Source organism: Paralichthys olivaceus, chromosome 1, assembly GCF_024713975.1.
Source record: "Paralichthys olivaceus isolate ysfri-2021 chromosome 1, ASM2471397v2, whole genome shotgun sequence".
NCBI classification, from domain to species: Eukaryota; Metazoa; Chordata; class Actinopteri; order Pleuronectiformes; family Paralichthyidae; genus Paralichthys; species Paralichthys olivaceus.
In genome coordinates, this window is record NC_091093.1 from 31,815,184 (window position 1) to 31,831,582 (window position 16,399).

General features: G+C 40.0%; 1 protein-coding gene across 4 annotated transcripts in view; it reads right to left on the reverse strand.

Moving 5' to 3' along the window:
• Positions 1-16,399, reverse strand: part of c1qtnf4 (C1q and TNF related 4) — a 20,427-nt gene continuing 4,028 nt past the window's right edge. The window contains exons 2-5 of one of the 4 annotated variants that reach the window (XM_069528714.1): positions 15,186-15,407; positions 11,508-11,588; positions 5,244-5,605; positions 1-4,536 (exon numbers count right to left, since the gene is read on the reverse strand). In XM_069528714.1, the coding sequence (XP_069384815.1) occupies positions 3,718-4,536; positions 5,244-5,600 (1,176 nt within the window). In that variant the 5' untranslated portion in view covers positions 5,601-5,605; positions 11,508-11,588; positions 15,186-15,407 and the 3' untranslated portion in view covers positions 1-3,717. The remainder of the gene's footprint in view (positions 4,537-5,243; positions 5,606-11,507; positions 11,589-15,185; positions 15,408-16,399) is intronic. The other 3 variants (XM_069528720.1, XM_069528707.1, XM_069528700.1) reach the window with 3 other exon arrangements.

Sequence of the window (16,399 nt, forward strand, 5' to 3'; positions counted from 1 at the left end):
TCTCTTTGTCCAAAATGGGAACATTTAATTGAAACAGATTTCACCATCAGTTATACAAATCTACTATACTAGACTCACCCAGCAGATGGCGCTGCAGCATAGAACATACAAATCAAAGAACCATGATGTTCTAAATTCCTTCCTTGACTTTCACAGACACAAAAAAAGTCCAGGCTGTTTCTTCTCTTTTATTCTGTCAAATATTCGTACATGTAAGAAATACTCAAAACATTTCAAAGAGTCAACATGAGCCACACCTGAAAAGGTCCAAATGTTTTGTAGGATCTTTTCCCCATGATTTTATTTGTGTGTTTGGGATAAAAACCAAATTGACATTTTGACCCATGTCTGCTCAACAAATTCACAATGATCCATTTTTCATCGTGTTCAGAAGAAAGAAAAAAGCACAGACCAGAAACATCCAACATATCAGTTACTGCACAGATATAATTCACTGATCAATAAACACACAGGTAACAGGCTGGGCCTGTGGGAGCTGTTCAGCAATCATCATTTTTACTTTATTGTATTTTCAGTTACATGCATGCATCACACAACTAGTTCAGAGTGTGCCGCTGTGCTTGAGCCATTTCACACACCAGGAGTTTATCTTTGCTTATAACAGGAATTGATTTTGATTCACAGAACTGGGTCAGGTCTATTTTTGATTTAAACTGAGACGTCACACAAAGAACAGATTGAAAACATCTGGATAAATCAGATTTATCCAGATTTATCTTGGAGTTTTTAATCATGATCTCTTCTCTCTGGTTTCATACTGAACGTCTGTGAGCAGCCAAACCAAAGAGAGAGGCTCTGTCTGAAATCACTCACTGGTGTCTGAATCTTTACTTTCTTTATACCCTATATAGTGCACTCATTGTTTCCCACAATGCATCATGAAAAGTAGTGCAAAACCGCTGGTCACTAACTGAGCAATATCTACCATCATGCATTGCACTCGTGGCGGAGAGACGAGCGGAGCAGCAGGAACATCCAGACCTAACGTACAAATGTAAATACGTCACAGCACAAAGTTTATTTCTACATTTAGAGATGATCATTCAATATCCTCTTTTTACCTTAAAGTATTAATACTAAGTGTAACATAAATGTTTAAAATTTACGGTGGGTTTTTCCACCGGCCAACATTGTTTGTCATAATCCTTTAACAATGACGTCATTACCAGCACGGAGAAAATGCTTTTCTTTTCCCGATGAGCTCCTCACTATATTGTGCTCTATAGAGAAGTCACGATATAGTGAAGATGGGAATAGTGAGTGAGTGATTTTGGCCTGAGAATTTTTTAAATAGTCCTAAGATGTCTGGTAAAAGTCTCAGTACTTCATTCGAGTAAATAAAAACAATAATTTTTTTTCTGATCCTGTCTTGTTGATCTTCTTGATTACTCTTGAGGATTTTGAAGATTATTGTCGGTCTTGAACCACAGGTTGGAAACCTGCTGGGGGGAGGGTAAGATTGAGCTTGACTTAAGTGTTTATGGTTATTTCCATTTTTCGAAAGGTCTATTCTCCAAATTCTATGAAGGAAAACACATTTCCTCCATAACTGTTTTTAACTTTGGTGTTTTGTGCCCAAGTGTCGTCTTTTCCTTTTATGAATCAACTATGTTCTGTAGATTATCCAGAAATAAGACATCTTATGTCAACAGTTTCTTATAGAGCTCAGTAGGCGGTTGAGAAGTAAAAATCATTTTCTTGATAGAGATTTATTTTAGGTCGACTCACCACAAGCTATGAGATGAGATTTCTCCTGAAGAAGCCACAAGTTCACATGATATCAACTGGGTTTTATTCAAAATGTCAATCAGAAGCACTACACTACCCACAATTCTCAGGTGTAATAGCAACGTCTCTAATTGGTGGAGCTTGCTGTTACCATAGAAATGTAATCATGTTGGCTTGATTGGACATTATGTTCAGAGAAACTAAAATGTCTCTTTAACATGAGAGATGAGGAAAAGAGACAAGAAGCAGCAGGAAGTATTACAAAAAAGGAAAGGATTCACAATGGATTATGGGATGTGTAGTTTCTTAAAGTTAGTTAATTATGAACACAGTCTAGTAACTTTGAGATTTTCTTTATAATATTGTTTTTACCCTGAATTAAATGTTTCATAATTCATCTCTTTGCCGGTCGGCCTGGGTTCAAGATCGAAACTCTTTTATAAGGGTTTTATGAAACTTCACTAAAAATGAAAAATAAGACATTTACTTCCTGAACCTCAATGTTACTGTTACTATCACTACAGCTCAGACTCTGACTGCAAATGATGTCATCACCACAAGTTGGCAGCGATTGTATCTGAGCCATTTTGGCTTCATTTCTGGAGGAAGTGGAGATGTGTCGTCCATTTTTGTTTTACAATCTGTGTGACCCAAACACTGAAAGATGTTATAAGATCTGTGGAGTCAGTGATGATTGTCTGTAAGTAAGCAGTGGGTCCAGTGTTTACACCAACATACTGATCAAAGTAACGTCAAATACCTTTTTTAATCCGTTAAACCTAAATGCTTCACACTGTGGCAGCAGAAACAAATCAACCCATTAAAACTGCTCTCCAATAATTAATTTGACGTCATTAAAACAGTGCTGTCTCTCTTTCGAGAACTGAATTAGCCTACTTTCATTACAATGATGTTTTTAGACCATCAGAGAAGTCCAGCCAATAATCAAAGTTCAATCAAAGTAAAGTATCATTTCACATGGTGTCTCTTCAGCAGAGAAGGTGACTTTCATTTCATCACAACTTGAACCACGTCATCTTCTTCCAGGCGCTGTGAGATTAAACAGACGTGCATGACACAGATGCCTGGGAGAAGAAACTCAATTTCCCCCCTGCAGTGCTCGCCATCTGAACAAATGAATTAAACTGCTCCGATCAGAAGTTAAATTATGGTCTGGATCCCTGCGGGCTCAGAGGTGGCATGAGGTTAAAAGTTAGATGGAAACGCAGTCTTCACTTTTTGGTCCTGTTGTCCTCTGATCCTGCCGTAAGTGTTGAGACTGGAAAAAGCTCCAAAATGAAGAAAAGAGACTAATTTTGACACAAAACACACAGTTAATAATCACATAGTTTTCACATGCCTCTAAAGACATAAAGAAAGTAAAGGTTTTACATACAAGCAGAAACACCAAGTCTTTGACGAGAATAAATTCACTAAACTTAACATTTCACTGAAAAACATAATTTCTGTGTCATTTATTATCCACTGATCATATGAATTTAATGAGTGTTGCCTACAGTTTAACAGTGAGTACAAAATTTACATGAATTAGCATTAGGCAGAAGTTTACATTACAGTACAAGTAATTCATATTTGTCTTTAAGTTCTAGACTTAATTTTCTTTCCATAATTTGATCGTGGTGTGTTGTGGTGCTGGTACAAAGTCTAATGAGAGTTCATGGGACACAGAGGTGAGCAGGTAATGACTGAATTTTCATTATACATATTCACATTACTGTCATTCAAGGTTCCACATTAGGTGAGATGAAGTCATATCCTGGAAACTGTCAACTGCAAATTGAGAAGCTTTTCGTTGAAGCTCTGCACTCAGTCCGAGGTCCCTGTCACTTTGTGAAGGAATTCATATGAAGAGGAATCTTCACTCTGCTTTCTGTGGGGGACACCCGCACTTTTCCATCTTGCATGAATTCCTAACACAATGTTCAGGCCCGAGCCCATGTCCTGCAGCTAGGGTTTCTTATCTGCAGGTGATTGGCTGGTAGTGGTGGTGGGGAAGTCTGGGTAAACCAGGAAGCCAGTGAAGGTGATGTACTTGGCATGGTTGCTATAGGCCCCGAATCCATCTCTCTGGTGCGAGTATAGCCAGACCGTGTCCCCTGGTTTCAGCGCCAGCATCAAGCTCTGACTCTGCAGGGCTTTCTCGCCCTGGCTGTCATCGTAGATCATCGCCTGCACCTCCAGACGGTTTTTCATCAGCTTGACGGACAGCGTCTTCTGTGGCAGCTTGCCCACGTTGAAGGAGAAGTAGTACACGCCAGGAACGCGGCAGGCGAACACCCCCTCTGACATGTTGAAGTCCTCTCCAATGTTGACGAATGCTGTGTCGAAGCTAACGGGCTGGTGCTGTGGCAAGCCGACTTGGTCGACTCCCACAATGCTCTGGGTGCGCCCAACTGAGAAGGCAGATCTCTGGTCGTCCTCATCATCCTCCACCTTCCCCTCCTCCTCCTCCTCCTCCTCCTCCTCCTCCTCTCTATGTTGCAGCTCCCTCTCCTCCAGCAAACCTCTGGATCCAGACCTGTCATCTGTGGCCTGGTTACTATGCAACAAGGGGATGCTGTCCTGCTGGGGCTGCTGGGAGTTGTAGGTGGGATGCTGTTGGTGGTGGTGCGTCTGGTAGTCATAGGTGTCCGGGTAGATGAGGTAACCATTGAAGGTGGTGTAATGTCCGGTGTTGCTGTAGAGGGCATAGCGAGGGTCACCATGGAGACGGAGCCAGACGGTATCACTGAACTCCAGCTGCAGCATGACGCTCTGGCTTTGCACCTGAGGATCGAAGTAGACTTTGTTACCCAAACATAATCTGATCATCAGCCCCTCATTCGGGGGAATGCGATGTGTAATCCCCTCTGTTGTGCTTTCATTTCCAACACAAGCACACTGTGATACCAGCCACACTGTTCGACCAGAGTTGGAGCTCTGTCATGGAAGAACCTTTGTTAATGTTTCATCAGAGGGAAAAAATCCATCCTGAACTGAACTCATCTGATTATTCCTCATGAAGATTGTGTAAGTGGAGAATTTATTGGGATCTATTTAAACTCTTTCTACTCATTTTTAATGGCACCACAGAGGAATCACAAGAATATCAGACAAACTGAAAAGCTTTTTTCACAAACTTTTACTTTTGGTTTTGTTTGTTTTCAACAGGCAAAACTTTTATTTGTATCTATATTAATATAATAAAACCCTTCTAATAATCCCTCAGTATATTATTTTATCTTTTTAAATAGTTTTCATTGTAATACTTTCGTATATATGTATGATCTTTGAGTGCCTGCTGTAGGAAACGTGCTTCATAAATAAATCAACTTGGTTTTGGTCTTTTAGTGAGTTATGTTTACAATCAGTAAAATATAACTGAATTCATTCATGACCTGACTTCTGTCAAAATGAGATGATCCTTGTGAATGACTCAGTTTGAGGTTTCATGATTTGAACAGTGAATATTTTCTGTGGAGACAAACTCGTACCTTCCTTTCCTCCCCGGCGTTCTCCTCATAGACGATAGCCTGCACCTCGTTTCTGTTTTTCATCAGCATCACTGACAGGTCTTTGTGTGGAAACTTCCCCACCGTGAAGGAGAAGTAATATGCCCCAGGGATACGACAGTGAAACACGCCGGCCTTTGGGTCAAAGTCTCCGCCGATGTTGACATACACAGTGTCAAAGGTCACCGTCATCTTAGGTCCGCCTTCCATGCTGTTGGTGCGCGCAACCGAGAAAGCCGAACGTATTTCCACATCGTCCAGGAGACGGGCAAAACACCACACGCTGGCCGCATGGCTGAGGCACAGCAGGACAATCAGCGCGCTTCCCGAGAGCAGCATTGTATCTGTAGAAAGATTAGAAAATTAGAAAGAACTTTATTATACAATTTTTCAAATTTTAAGATTTTTTTTTAAACTGGCTGCACTTTTGAGTGTGAGATGACAGAGTGAACCACAAAGCTCCGGTTCTTTTTGAAGAATATTGTAAAGCAGAGAGGAATTTATATGCAGATGTGTATGTATATATATATATATACATGAAGTTGCACCATGTTTAAATCAGACTGATATTTATTTCATCATTAAAATCAATTAAGACATTTTCCAGGAAACAAGCACTTTCTGTACATAAGGTAACATTTTAAATAACAGTGCTCTCTACCAAAACTCAACTTCAATCAATCAATCAATCCTTTGCCCCTAACTCTCAACAAGAGGAAGGAAAAACTACCCCAAAAAACTTTTAACAGGGAAAAAGAACAAAGAAAGCTCAGAGAGACACGTGAGGATCTGTCTCCCAGGACGGACAAAAGTGCAATAGATGCCATATGCAATGGAGAACGTCAGAGAAAAAGTAATTATTGTAAATAGAGTAATTCCAGCACTGGTTAGAGTAAACAGTTTTTAGCATGATGGACGGTTAATGAATTGAGGAATTATTGTCAGTAGTGGTCGAGTATCTGAGGAGACATATTGTATATCAAGCAGTCTTGTCGTAATCATAGTCCACGATCAGCAAAGCTGTTTTTCTGAGCTCATGAAAAGTTGAGACTTTTTAGAGAAACATGCTTCTCTCATACATATGATGATCTTCTAGAATATGATGCTTTAATATAGATTAAACCACAACAATAATATATAAAGTAAACATGTAAAGAAACATCTACAGCAGTAAAATGCAACATACATATTAATGCAGCAGTAATTCATATTAAAACTAGATGTGATAGTAAAACCTTTTACTGCACTATACGAAATTTTACTTTTCATACTTTCAGTACATTTGGCTGATTATATGTATGCATACTTTTACTTAAGTGGGGTTATTAGTGCAGTACTTACCATTGTAGTGGAGTATTTTTAATGTTTGGAATTAATTTACTTTGTCCATTACTGTGTGTTTATAGTTTAATATATATGTATGAGTATAAACCACAAGTGATGGTTTTTGACTGAATACTTGTCCCACTGCAGCAGCAGGAGGAACACATGCTGCAGTACCAGCCAACTTTTCTTCATGAATTAAATCATACTGTTCTTAATAAATTGTAAAATTAAAAAAAGACAAAGCAGCTTTCACTGAGAAACAATGTTTTTCTACTGCAGTTTGAACGAATCATGTTGATAGACTATCCTACTCAGAGAGCCTGATGCTCCAGGTTCAAACAACGAGTGGACACATCAGACAACCCTCTTCCATAATGAGCCCCCATGGGAGTTAACACAGAGCTGAGCACAACAGAGGAGCAGGATCCGTGCAAGTGCAAAGAAGTATTCTACTAAACATTTTAAAACATTTTGATTAACAGACGTTTTTCACAGCAGCATGAGGTAGGGAAACACATGTTATTTTAATCACAGTGATGAATGTGATGGAGAAAATGATATAAAATGAGAAATGAATTTGAATTTTGAAATGTGTGGAGGTAGCTCATCAGAGCACCTCCAGCTGAACCAGTGAGAGTTAATTGGCACAGCTGAGTCAAGTTGACCAATTACTGTGCCTGGATTAAATGGCAGCAGATAAGAGAAACTCATGATGGAAGAAAAATATGTGAGATTGAGAGAGAGACATGTGGACAGAGCTGAGCTGCCAAGATGCAATTTATGTTTAGTGTTTGAATTTATGTTGCTTTTTAACAATAAAAAACATGTCAAAAAGGGAACAGTTTGTCTCTGGCTGCTGTTGGGAGACCCCAGTTGCAAATGTTTGTCAAACCTGGTTTCTGTCATTTAAGGTAAATCCTGTCACACTGATGTTCCACCCTTGTGATGGCTGTGAGTGTAATAATAAAACCGTACAGGCTTGGAGTGCATGAACTGACTTAAAGAAACCGCCCATACAGGAGTCTTAAATAAGGAAAGCTAACACACACAGAGTGAGGGCGGGACAGTTTCATTTCTCATAACCCTGACATTTTATTGGATGGAGAATTGTGACAGACATTTTGCTCAAAAAATCAAAACAAAAAAGAGAAAATCAGAGAGCAGACAATTCACATGCACAGAAATAGTGTGAGTAGAAGAGCTGAAGCTGAGAGCAGGAAATCTGTCTAAGCAACAAAATGTTTGAGTGCAAGCGAATAGTTTGGGCACTGAAAGAACACACTCTGGAATAAAGAGGAAAAAACACATACAGGTTTGTGATCCATATCTGTAAGATGTTGAGGACCTACTGCATATCAGGAATTATCCCTTTTACTTCATGCAACAGTCATCTCTCCCTCCAGTAAATTATTTCAGCCATCAAACACATTTTTTTTCTGTGTGACTGTGGTTATTAGTGTTTGACATCAGAGTCTGTTTAGGCTCAAACAACTGATGTGTCCTTTTAAGAAAAAGACAGCGACAGTGGCACTGTGTCAGTTATTGGTGTGTTTTCTCAGCTGCAGAAAATCTGTCAGCTAAAAGCCTTTGTCTCTAAAATGTCAAGGATTATCAAGGATGTCAAAACCAGTTTTTTTTAAAAATTGACCTTCATGCAGTTTTGAAATTATATTGTGTTTTACAGCATCGAGGATTGTCATTTCTGACTGCCTTAAGCCACAGCCTCATTTTTGGATCATTACTGTCCAGGCTGGATCAAATTAAGCACCAACTGATGGTATCAGCTGCATCTGCTCTCTGGCTCCATCTCTCTCTCAGGTTCTCCCTCAGATCTGTTGTGTCTAAAAATAGAGGAGAAGAAATGTTTTTGTCCCAGGAGACAGATCAGGAACAGATGATGGAGATGTGGATGAAAGGAGGAGATGGAAGGAGAAAGAAGAGGAGTTGATTATGAGAAAGAAGACAGGAACTAGTTTGGCTGCATGTGAAGGTGTGAGTGGCCTATATAACTTAGCTGTGTGGGTGGTAATGTGTGTGTTTGTGTAGTTCTTGCTGCGTGGGTTACTGTTGGTGAGTGTTCATGTGTTGCTGTGTGTGTGTCTGTGCTGATTTAAGCTGTGTTCTGTGCATGTGTAAGTTTAGCCATGTGTTATTTGTTTAGCATGTGTGTTGCTGTCGATGCAATTATCTGCTCTAATATGCTCATGTGTGGGTACAGTGTGTGTCAACCCGCATATTTGATGTTTTTTTTATTTGAGAACAGGACTTATTGATTTCACGTTCAGATTTTGTAAAGCTTTCACTCTGAACCCTGCACTCCAGATGCTTGTGGTATGATTTTCTCAGTTTATGCTTAATCTGTGTGCTTGCACTCAAATATTTTTTTGCTTGTACATGCAGCACAGTGCAATGGCAACACCCACGAGGGCAGGACAATTTCATTCATCAACACCACACCTGATATTCTATTGGTTGGAGAATTTTAACATTGTTGCATGAAACATTCAAGAGTGAATGTTTCATGCAAACAGATACAGTGTGAGCTCGAGGAGAAGCTGGAGCGCAGGGGATCTGTTGGGTGTGGACATGCATGTGTGACAATGCTGTGTGTTGTGAGTGAATCTAAATCAACACTTAAGTTTTCGCATCACTGGAGTTTTCAAGCCCCTGAAACAGACTTGGAATTGCTACTTGTCACATTTCTTTTGAAAACTCTGGGGTTGTCTGGAAGGGGATCGCCGTGGATTACCATAGTGTGATTGACAGCTAGTACTTTCCAATAGGAGCAAATGGCAGGTGAAGGTGGACATGCAGTGTCCTCAAGTTCTCAGTCAGGCTTCACCCCCCACTCCTCCAAATGTGGTTGCTTCTCAAAAACCCAAGATGGTGCAGGACAAAATATCAAACTGAGGCTTCATCAGCTTTGACTACTAGTAGTTAACGCAACATGGATACGTTGTTGACCTCATTTTCTTGGCAGCTGTTACTTCATTTTATAATCAGGCAACTGCCCACATGCACGAACAACTAGTGACAATTCCCACATGACTGTTGATGTAATAATTGTTTTCAGGCGTATTAGACTGGATTTACAACTTGTAATGTGGATGAAGCATAAATCTATTATCCATGCTAGACCATCTGCTCCAGGTGATAACATACAACCACTCTGAATCTCAGCGGCCCACTGAGGATTATTAGTTTAATATTACCATAGTCTGAGAACCTGTTAATACGTTTTCATATTTCCCCCTGCTGCAGCAGTGTCATCAACTGAATGTCACAGGAGTCCATTGAACCACAACCAGGTGGGTCTGAACTCATCTCCCAGCTGCTTCAAGGAAGAGAACCATTCTCTGGGGATTTGGAGTCTTCTTTTCAGACTGAGAGCTTTTACTAGCCTCATTTTCAGCAGTTGCAGGTGTTACTGTCGATCCAAGATGTACCTGCTCCAACTGTGAGCTGCATAACAGTCAAAAGTTGATGGGATCAATGAATGGAACCTTTACCTTTACCTTCCAAAACGTCCCCTCATAATTCACAACTCATTTTCAAACTGCATGTATTGGCCCTTCCCTGAGTTCATAAATGGATTTTGTTGCAGTGGTCCTGTGGCCCCTTTCCTAAAATATAATTGGTCAAATTATCCATCAGGGGAATTTGCCTCTACCTGGCTCCCCCAAAGTTGTTCTAGTCAAAGAACTGCTGAATGATGTACTAACAAATAATATGTCGTAATTAACAACACTTTATACATAGTGTCAGAAAGTGGTGCAGATACAGTATTTTTAAAGCAGCTTGTGCTCCAATTTTGTTTAAACCAATAACTGTGATATCCTTTAAAAAAGTTCAAGTTTCAGACTTCAGAAACGCCATTGTTGAATTTCTAAGGGTTTTTGGTCAAGGCAAAACAAAATCACTTCTCAGAGAAGCTGTTTTATTTTCAATGTGATGCAAAGTGTAAATCCATCTCTCTTCTATGCTTCACCAAACAACCTCGCTCTTGCTCACAAGATCAAAGCTGCACAGAGAAAACTATTGTTCTGTTGGCGAGTACAAGCCACAATAACAAAGAAACACTCATCACACATATGCATGGGTACACACACACACACACACTCAAAAAGAAATGGTTCAACATAATGGATCTACACTCACTTACTTTTTGCTTCAACCTTCGCAATCTCTGGAAATATTAGAAGCTAAAGAGACAATGTAAAGTTGATGTATTTTCATCTTTGCTAACTAAGTTATTGTTATTAACTACTGATCAGATCGTCAGTAAACTTGATAGAAGGTTGTGGAGTGAATCATGGAAGAAGTTGTTAAATGTTGCTGCAGATCTGGATCAAGGAGTGGATCCAGGTTTTTTTTAAATTTCTTTAATATTGTGAGATAAAAAAAATTCCACCATTTTCTTGGAGAATAATTCAGAGATGTTGAATTAAAGACATTAGTCATGTGAATTTAAATGTGTTGGGCCTTGGTGAACACCCTGAGTTCTCTTTCAGTTTCTCTCTGCATTTTATAGGATGCAAGACTCAACCTAAAGCTTATATAGATCAAAAAATAATATGGTCTGTATTTACATAGTGTGAGGGGGGGTTCAGTATCTTGCCCTAGGACACTGCAGCATGCAGATGGGGAAGACTGGGATTGAACTGCTCTACCCCCTCAGCCACAGCCACCTGCTATTACTATGACCATATGATAGGAATGATATCATCATGTCACTGAATTCAGATTCAGATTCAATGACACCATTAACTTTTGCAATCGATAAAATCATGGTCCACGATCGGCTGACACCATCACAGTCCAGATCATAGTCGATGATCCACCATGATGAAAAGGACAAAGACAGACAGCTCTAACTTTAATCTTTATCAAAAAGGAAGGATTAGTCAGCATATAGCTCACCTGGTAGAGCTGCTGCCCCAACGTGGCAAGGGGATAGGGTTAGGGTGAGTCACAGTGAGTGAGTTGGGGGTTGATGAGCTTCTAACACGAAACAAAAACAAATGTCTCTGGTGAGAAAGTGCTGACACACACATCATATGACAGAAATATCTCACTCTCCCTCCTGCTACCAGGAAATTGGCTGGACCCCATCACTGTACTATACATGTTAATGTGAAGGCATTACTAAAGAAGTCAAATATAATCTATTTAACATAACATTTGATTAAAAATCCAGAACAGACAGTTGACACCTATATACACCTATAGTTCATTCTTGTTCACAACTGAACTGAAGACACTTTATTCCCACGTTTACTCGCTCTCAAAAGATCAAAAATCTTTTGAGTTCAGACAAACAGTCATTGTGCAGCTCGAGGCTACCCCCCCCCCCCCGCTCACAACAATAGGTGGCGAGAGGGGGAGGGGTGAAGGCTGCAGCATCTTCCTCTCCCGCTGTCGACTGACTGAAAGCTCCTTTGAAAAACCACAGAGTCCAAATCCTGATGAGGGAATAATCACAGCATCAGACACTTTGTCAAAAGCACCTCACTAATCTATACGAATAAGCAACAACATGACATGCTGGAGATGGAGACAAATTTTCTGCTTATTTATGATAACAATTCTCCTTCACACTGTCATATCAACAAGGATGTTACTGCATTTTAAGTAATTATTCTAGAAGTATTTTGTTATATCTCTTGAAATACTCTTCACATCAAAATGGCAATGAATAAATGAAAAACTCAACAACAAAAGTAAAATAATTCCATCATCTGTGGAAGCTTGATGTTAATAAGCTAATCTTATATATACAAATTTTGCTTGTACCTGCGAACACTGCATCGCTTATGAGCAGAGCAAATGACAGAGAGGAATTGGAGTTTGAAGTAAAATACCTTTTGTGGCCCTCAATGTTTTTAATAACAAATATTTAATGCTTGTTTCACACCACCTGGATTTCTGAATCCAGGTTTCTGAGATATATTTACATATATATAATAAATAAATGGCTATCTTGTAAAACAAGCCCTTGTGATGTTTTATCTGGGACAAACTGCAAAAAGGAGACCTTAAAAAGCTCATCCAATCAGTTTATTCATTAGGTCACCTGATCACTTGACCTGCGCACACTTCATCGCTAGTGACTGAAGCGTGTGGCAGTCCACCGTGACAACTCTGTAAAATGACATTTTTAAGCCTCCTGCATTCACTCTCCAAAACTGGATTCTGTCCATTTTTTTATACAGTGTAATGACCTCGTCACCTCTTGCCACGTTCCCAGTAAGTGTTTCATGTCTTTCCCTGTGTCACTCCCCTGTTTTGCCTGAGTTCAACTTTTGATTTATTGAAGATTCCTTTGATTACGTTTGACCTTAAAATAAAGGAAACTTTCTGTTACAAACTTTTAGTTCTGCGTTTTGGTCCAGCTGTTTACCCTTTTTCCTGACACATCTCCCCCCAAACCTGAAAATCTGCTTCTTTCAAAGGAGCTAAATGATAGAGTCCGAGTCAAAATCTTCTCAGGGCTCATTAGAAAGAGCACAAACCAGGTCAATCAATGTGAGGCAAAAACACACAGATATTAGTATTGCTCACGTCTACATGCGATTGCATTAACATGCATAGAAAAATCCTAGCAAAATGATCAATGCTTCTCTTCTGTTTCCTGTGAAAGCTCGAGGGCATGACCAAAGTTCTGACGCTGCCTCAGTTGGCGACCTACCTGCTGGGAGGGTGAAATCAAAGTATGGGCTTGCAAGGGAGGTTGAGTATGAAAGTTCACACTCAATATCAAAATGTGTACTTGGATTGAGGATGGACATCAAATTGCTTAGTCTGGTGTCCTGATTACGTCCCTTACCTGAATGTGTAGGTGCCAGAAATCACAAAGTGACCCTGTTTTGATGGAACAAAAGTTTCTATTGTAGAAAATTTCGTTTTTCCTCAGTGATGTTTGTATTGCAGAGTTAATAAAATCGGCCATGTGTGCAGACAGAAGCCCAGCGGAGTCTGACAGAGAGGAACTGGGGTTTAAAGTAAAATACCTTTTGTAGCCCTCAATGTTTAATAGTAAATATTTAAGGCTTTTCTTTCACACTGCCTTGGTTTTTGAATCAAGGTTTCTGAAATATATTTACGTTTCATCTGGGACAAAGGACAATTAAAATTTGGCTCTGTGTTTCCTGTGCTGACTATAATTGTCACACTTAAGCAGATTTTGAGGAGATGACTGCATGGGGATTTCATTTAGGGACCTGTTTTGCATGTTTTCATTTCAGTTTCAGCTTTATGTTCATGTAGTGCAACTCTCTCGATACTCCAGACACAAAAAGGAACCATCAGGACACCGTCTGCCAGCCAAGACAACCAGGGCCAGGCTGTCAGGGTCATTTCACATCTCTTTAAAAACAGAGTGAGGCTAAGAACTGCGGACAGAACAGAAAGATTAACTCTGATAAAGTAAGCTGTTTGCACACAGAGCATTTTAATAATCTCCACATTCAATTCAAGGCAGGTTTACATAGTTTGAGCAGATTAAAGAATAATCTCCATAGAATGCATAATTTCACATCAGAGTGAAATATCTATGAACAGGTGAGATTTGGTGGAAAATGACCCAGATGTTTCTGCAACCCTAAACCCTTACCCCTACCCCTAACCCCAACCCTAACCCTTCAAGAAGGGCCTACCTCCTGTATTCTCACCCTAACCCCTAACCCATGGAGATATCACAATAAACCTAACCCCTAACCCTAACCCAGACCCATTGAGATATCTCAATAAACTTAACCCTAACCCAAACCCCTAACCCATTGAGAAATCTCAATAAACTTAACCCTAACCCATTGACATATCTCAATAAACCTAACCCTAACCCAACCCTAACCTCTAGATGTGTATATGTATTTACATCTATCTAGCTATAATCCAGAATTCCAGATATCTCTGTCATAATGTGAAATGTGTATCTTATCATATCTGCTTCACACTTTGTAATTTGCTCACGTGACATGTTAGATATTAATAAACTTTGAATAAACAGCTGAGCAGCATTCTGTAGCAGCAGCAGCTGAGATAATGTATATTATGATTTGGCACTATACAAATAAAATGGAATTGAATTGAGAACAACTGATTCTCTTCTTTCCTTAACCGCTAACAATTGCCCAACCCTGGCCAAAAATCGCTTGGTCGTCAAATTGAGACTTTGGAGTGGGAGAGAATGGCTGAGGCAACTGTCCTCTGATTGGTCACTTTGAACACGCCAGCCTCTCTCTGATCTTCAAACCTCCTTCTTTACAGCAGAATCATCAAAAAGAGGAAAGGTTGCAGTTAGGAAAAAGAGGAACGTTGACCCATGTCTACAAACTCAAGTAAAAATCAATTTATTCAAATGTGTATATTTATATGTAGTGACAAAGGGATCATGTTATCTTGGTGTTTTCAAAATATGCAGCCTCATCTACAGTATCCCCCCCCCCCATCATTTGTCTATTGATCTCGATTCTGCTTTTGGCGTTCTGATCCAAGTGACACCCCCTCCTCTGCTTCACCTCCTCCTTCTTTTACAGGTGTACAAATGGGGAAAAAGAAAAAAAACCATGGGTGTATAATAAGCCCCCCTGTTCTCACCTCACTGGTACAAACTGAGGATGGAGCGACCTGGTCACTCGGGACAGATATCAAAGAGACTCAGGGGGCTGTTATCTGGAGGTGCAGTGTCAGACCCCTGCTGCTGCTGTGCTTCTCATTAGTTCCTCTACCTCCCTCCCTCCACCGCTTCTCATGCTCCCTTCTTCAACACTTGTCACCGAGCTGTCAGCTGCCCGCTCAACTGAAGACAGATGGACAAGCCTGGGGAGTGGAGGGAATGGATGAGAGAAAGAAAGACAGTAAGAAAGAACAGAGGAAGAGAAAAAAAGATTTCAAGGTTTGAGTCAGGGTTGTCAGTGGAAGCAAACACCAGAGGGGATCTATTTCTATGAGCTCCACTCCTGTAAATGTCTTCTTTCTCCCCCTGCCACAATCTGAGTACAGAGAAAAACCGGGAGCAGAAAGACTGGGCTCTCTCAATTTGACTTCAGTGAGACAGAGAGTAATAAAAGAAACAGAAAGAGGAGAGAATGGAAGAGTAACAGCTATGGCAGCAACCTGGTGTCTCACCAGGAAACCGACAGGGTTCGATCCACCAGTGACAGATGAGAAATGAACGAGCACCATAATGACTTCTGCCTCGGCTCATTATGCACCAAACATAAATGTCAAACATATGAGGAGCTGCTTTGGGATTAAACTGTGAGTGTGGGGTGGCAGAAAAAAGATTTAAACACTAACAAGCATTTCTTTGCAATTACAATTTGTAACAATTCTTATTGTCATGAAATATTTTATTCTCTGGGATTTCCAGCAGGACGAGCCTCTAAAACATAGATGGTTTGGTTTTGGTGTCAGTCCCTCGGAATCAAAGAGCTTCTTTGTGGAGCCGCCATTTTACTGTTACACAGATATTCAACAATCATATAGAGAGAAATCCAAATGATGGAAGGAACAGAGGTATCATTGATTTTTGGTTCATCCATAATTCCCCTCTGCATTGTTTCAGCTTCTCTGTTGGACTGAAGGTGTTCAGTTTATGAAGAAGAACTGTGTGTAATGAATCACCAGGATCCCTGAGTGTATCAGTGCAGCTCCTGTCAATAGTGACTGAATGACCTTGAAAGTCTCAGAAAAACAAGTCTAAAGCAAAGCCAGCATCTCTGAATCTCTGTATTTAAACCAAGAAATGCTTTGAGCGAAATACCAACATGCAAACATAGACACAGTAACAATGTTTAGCAAGTGCTTTG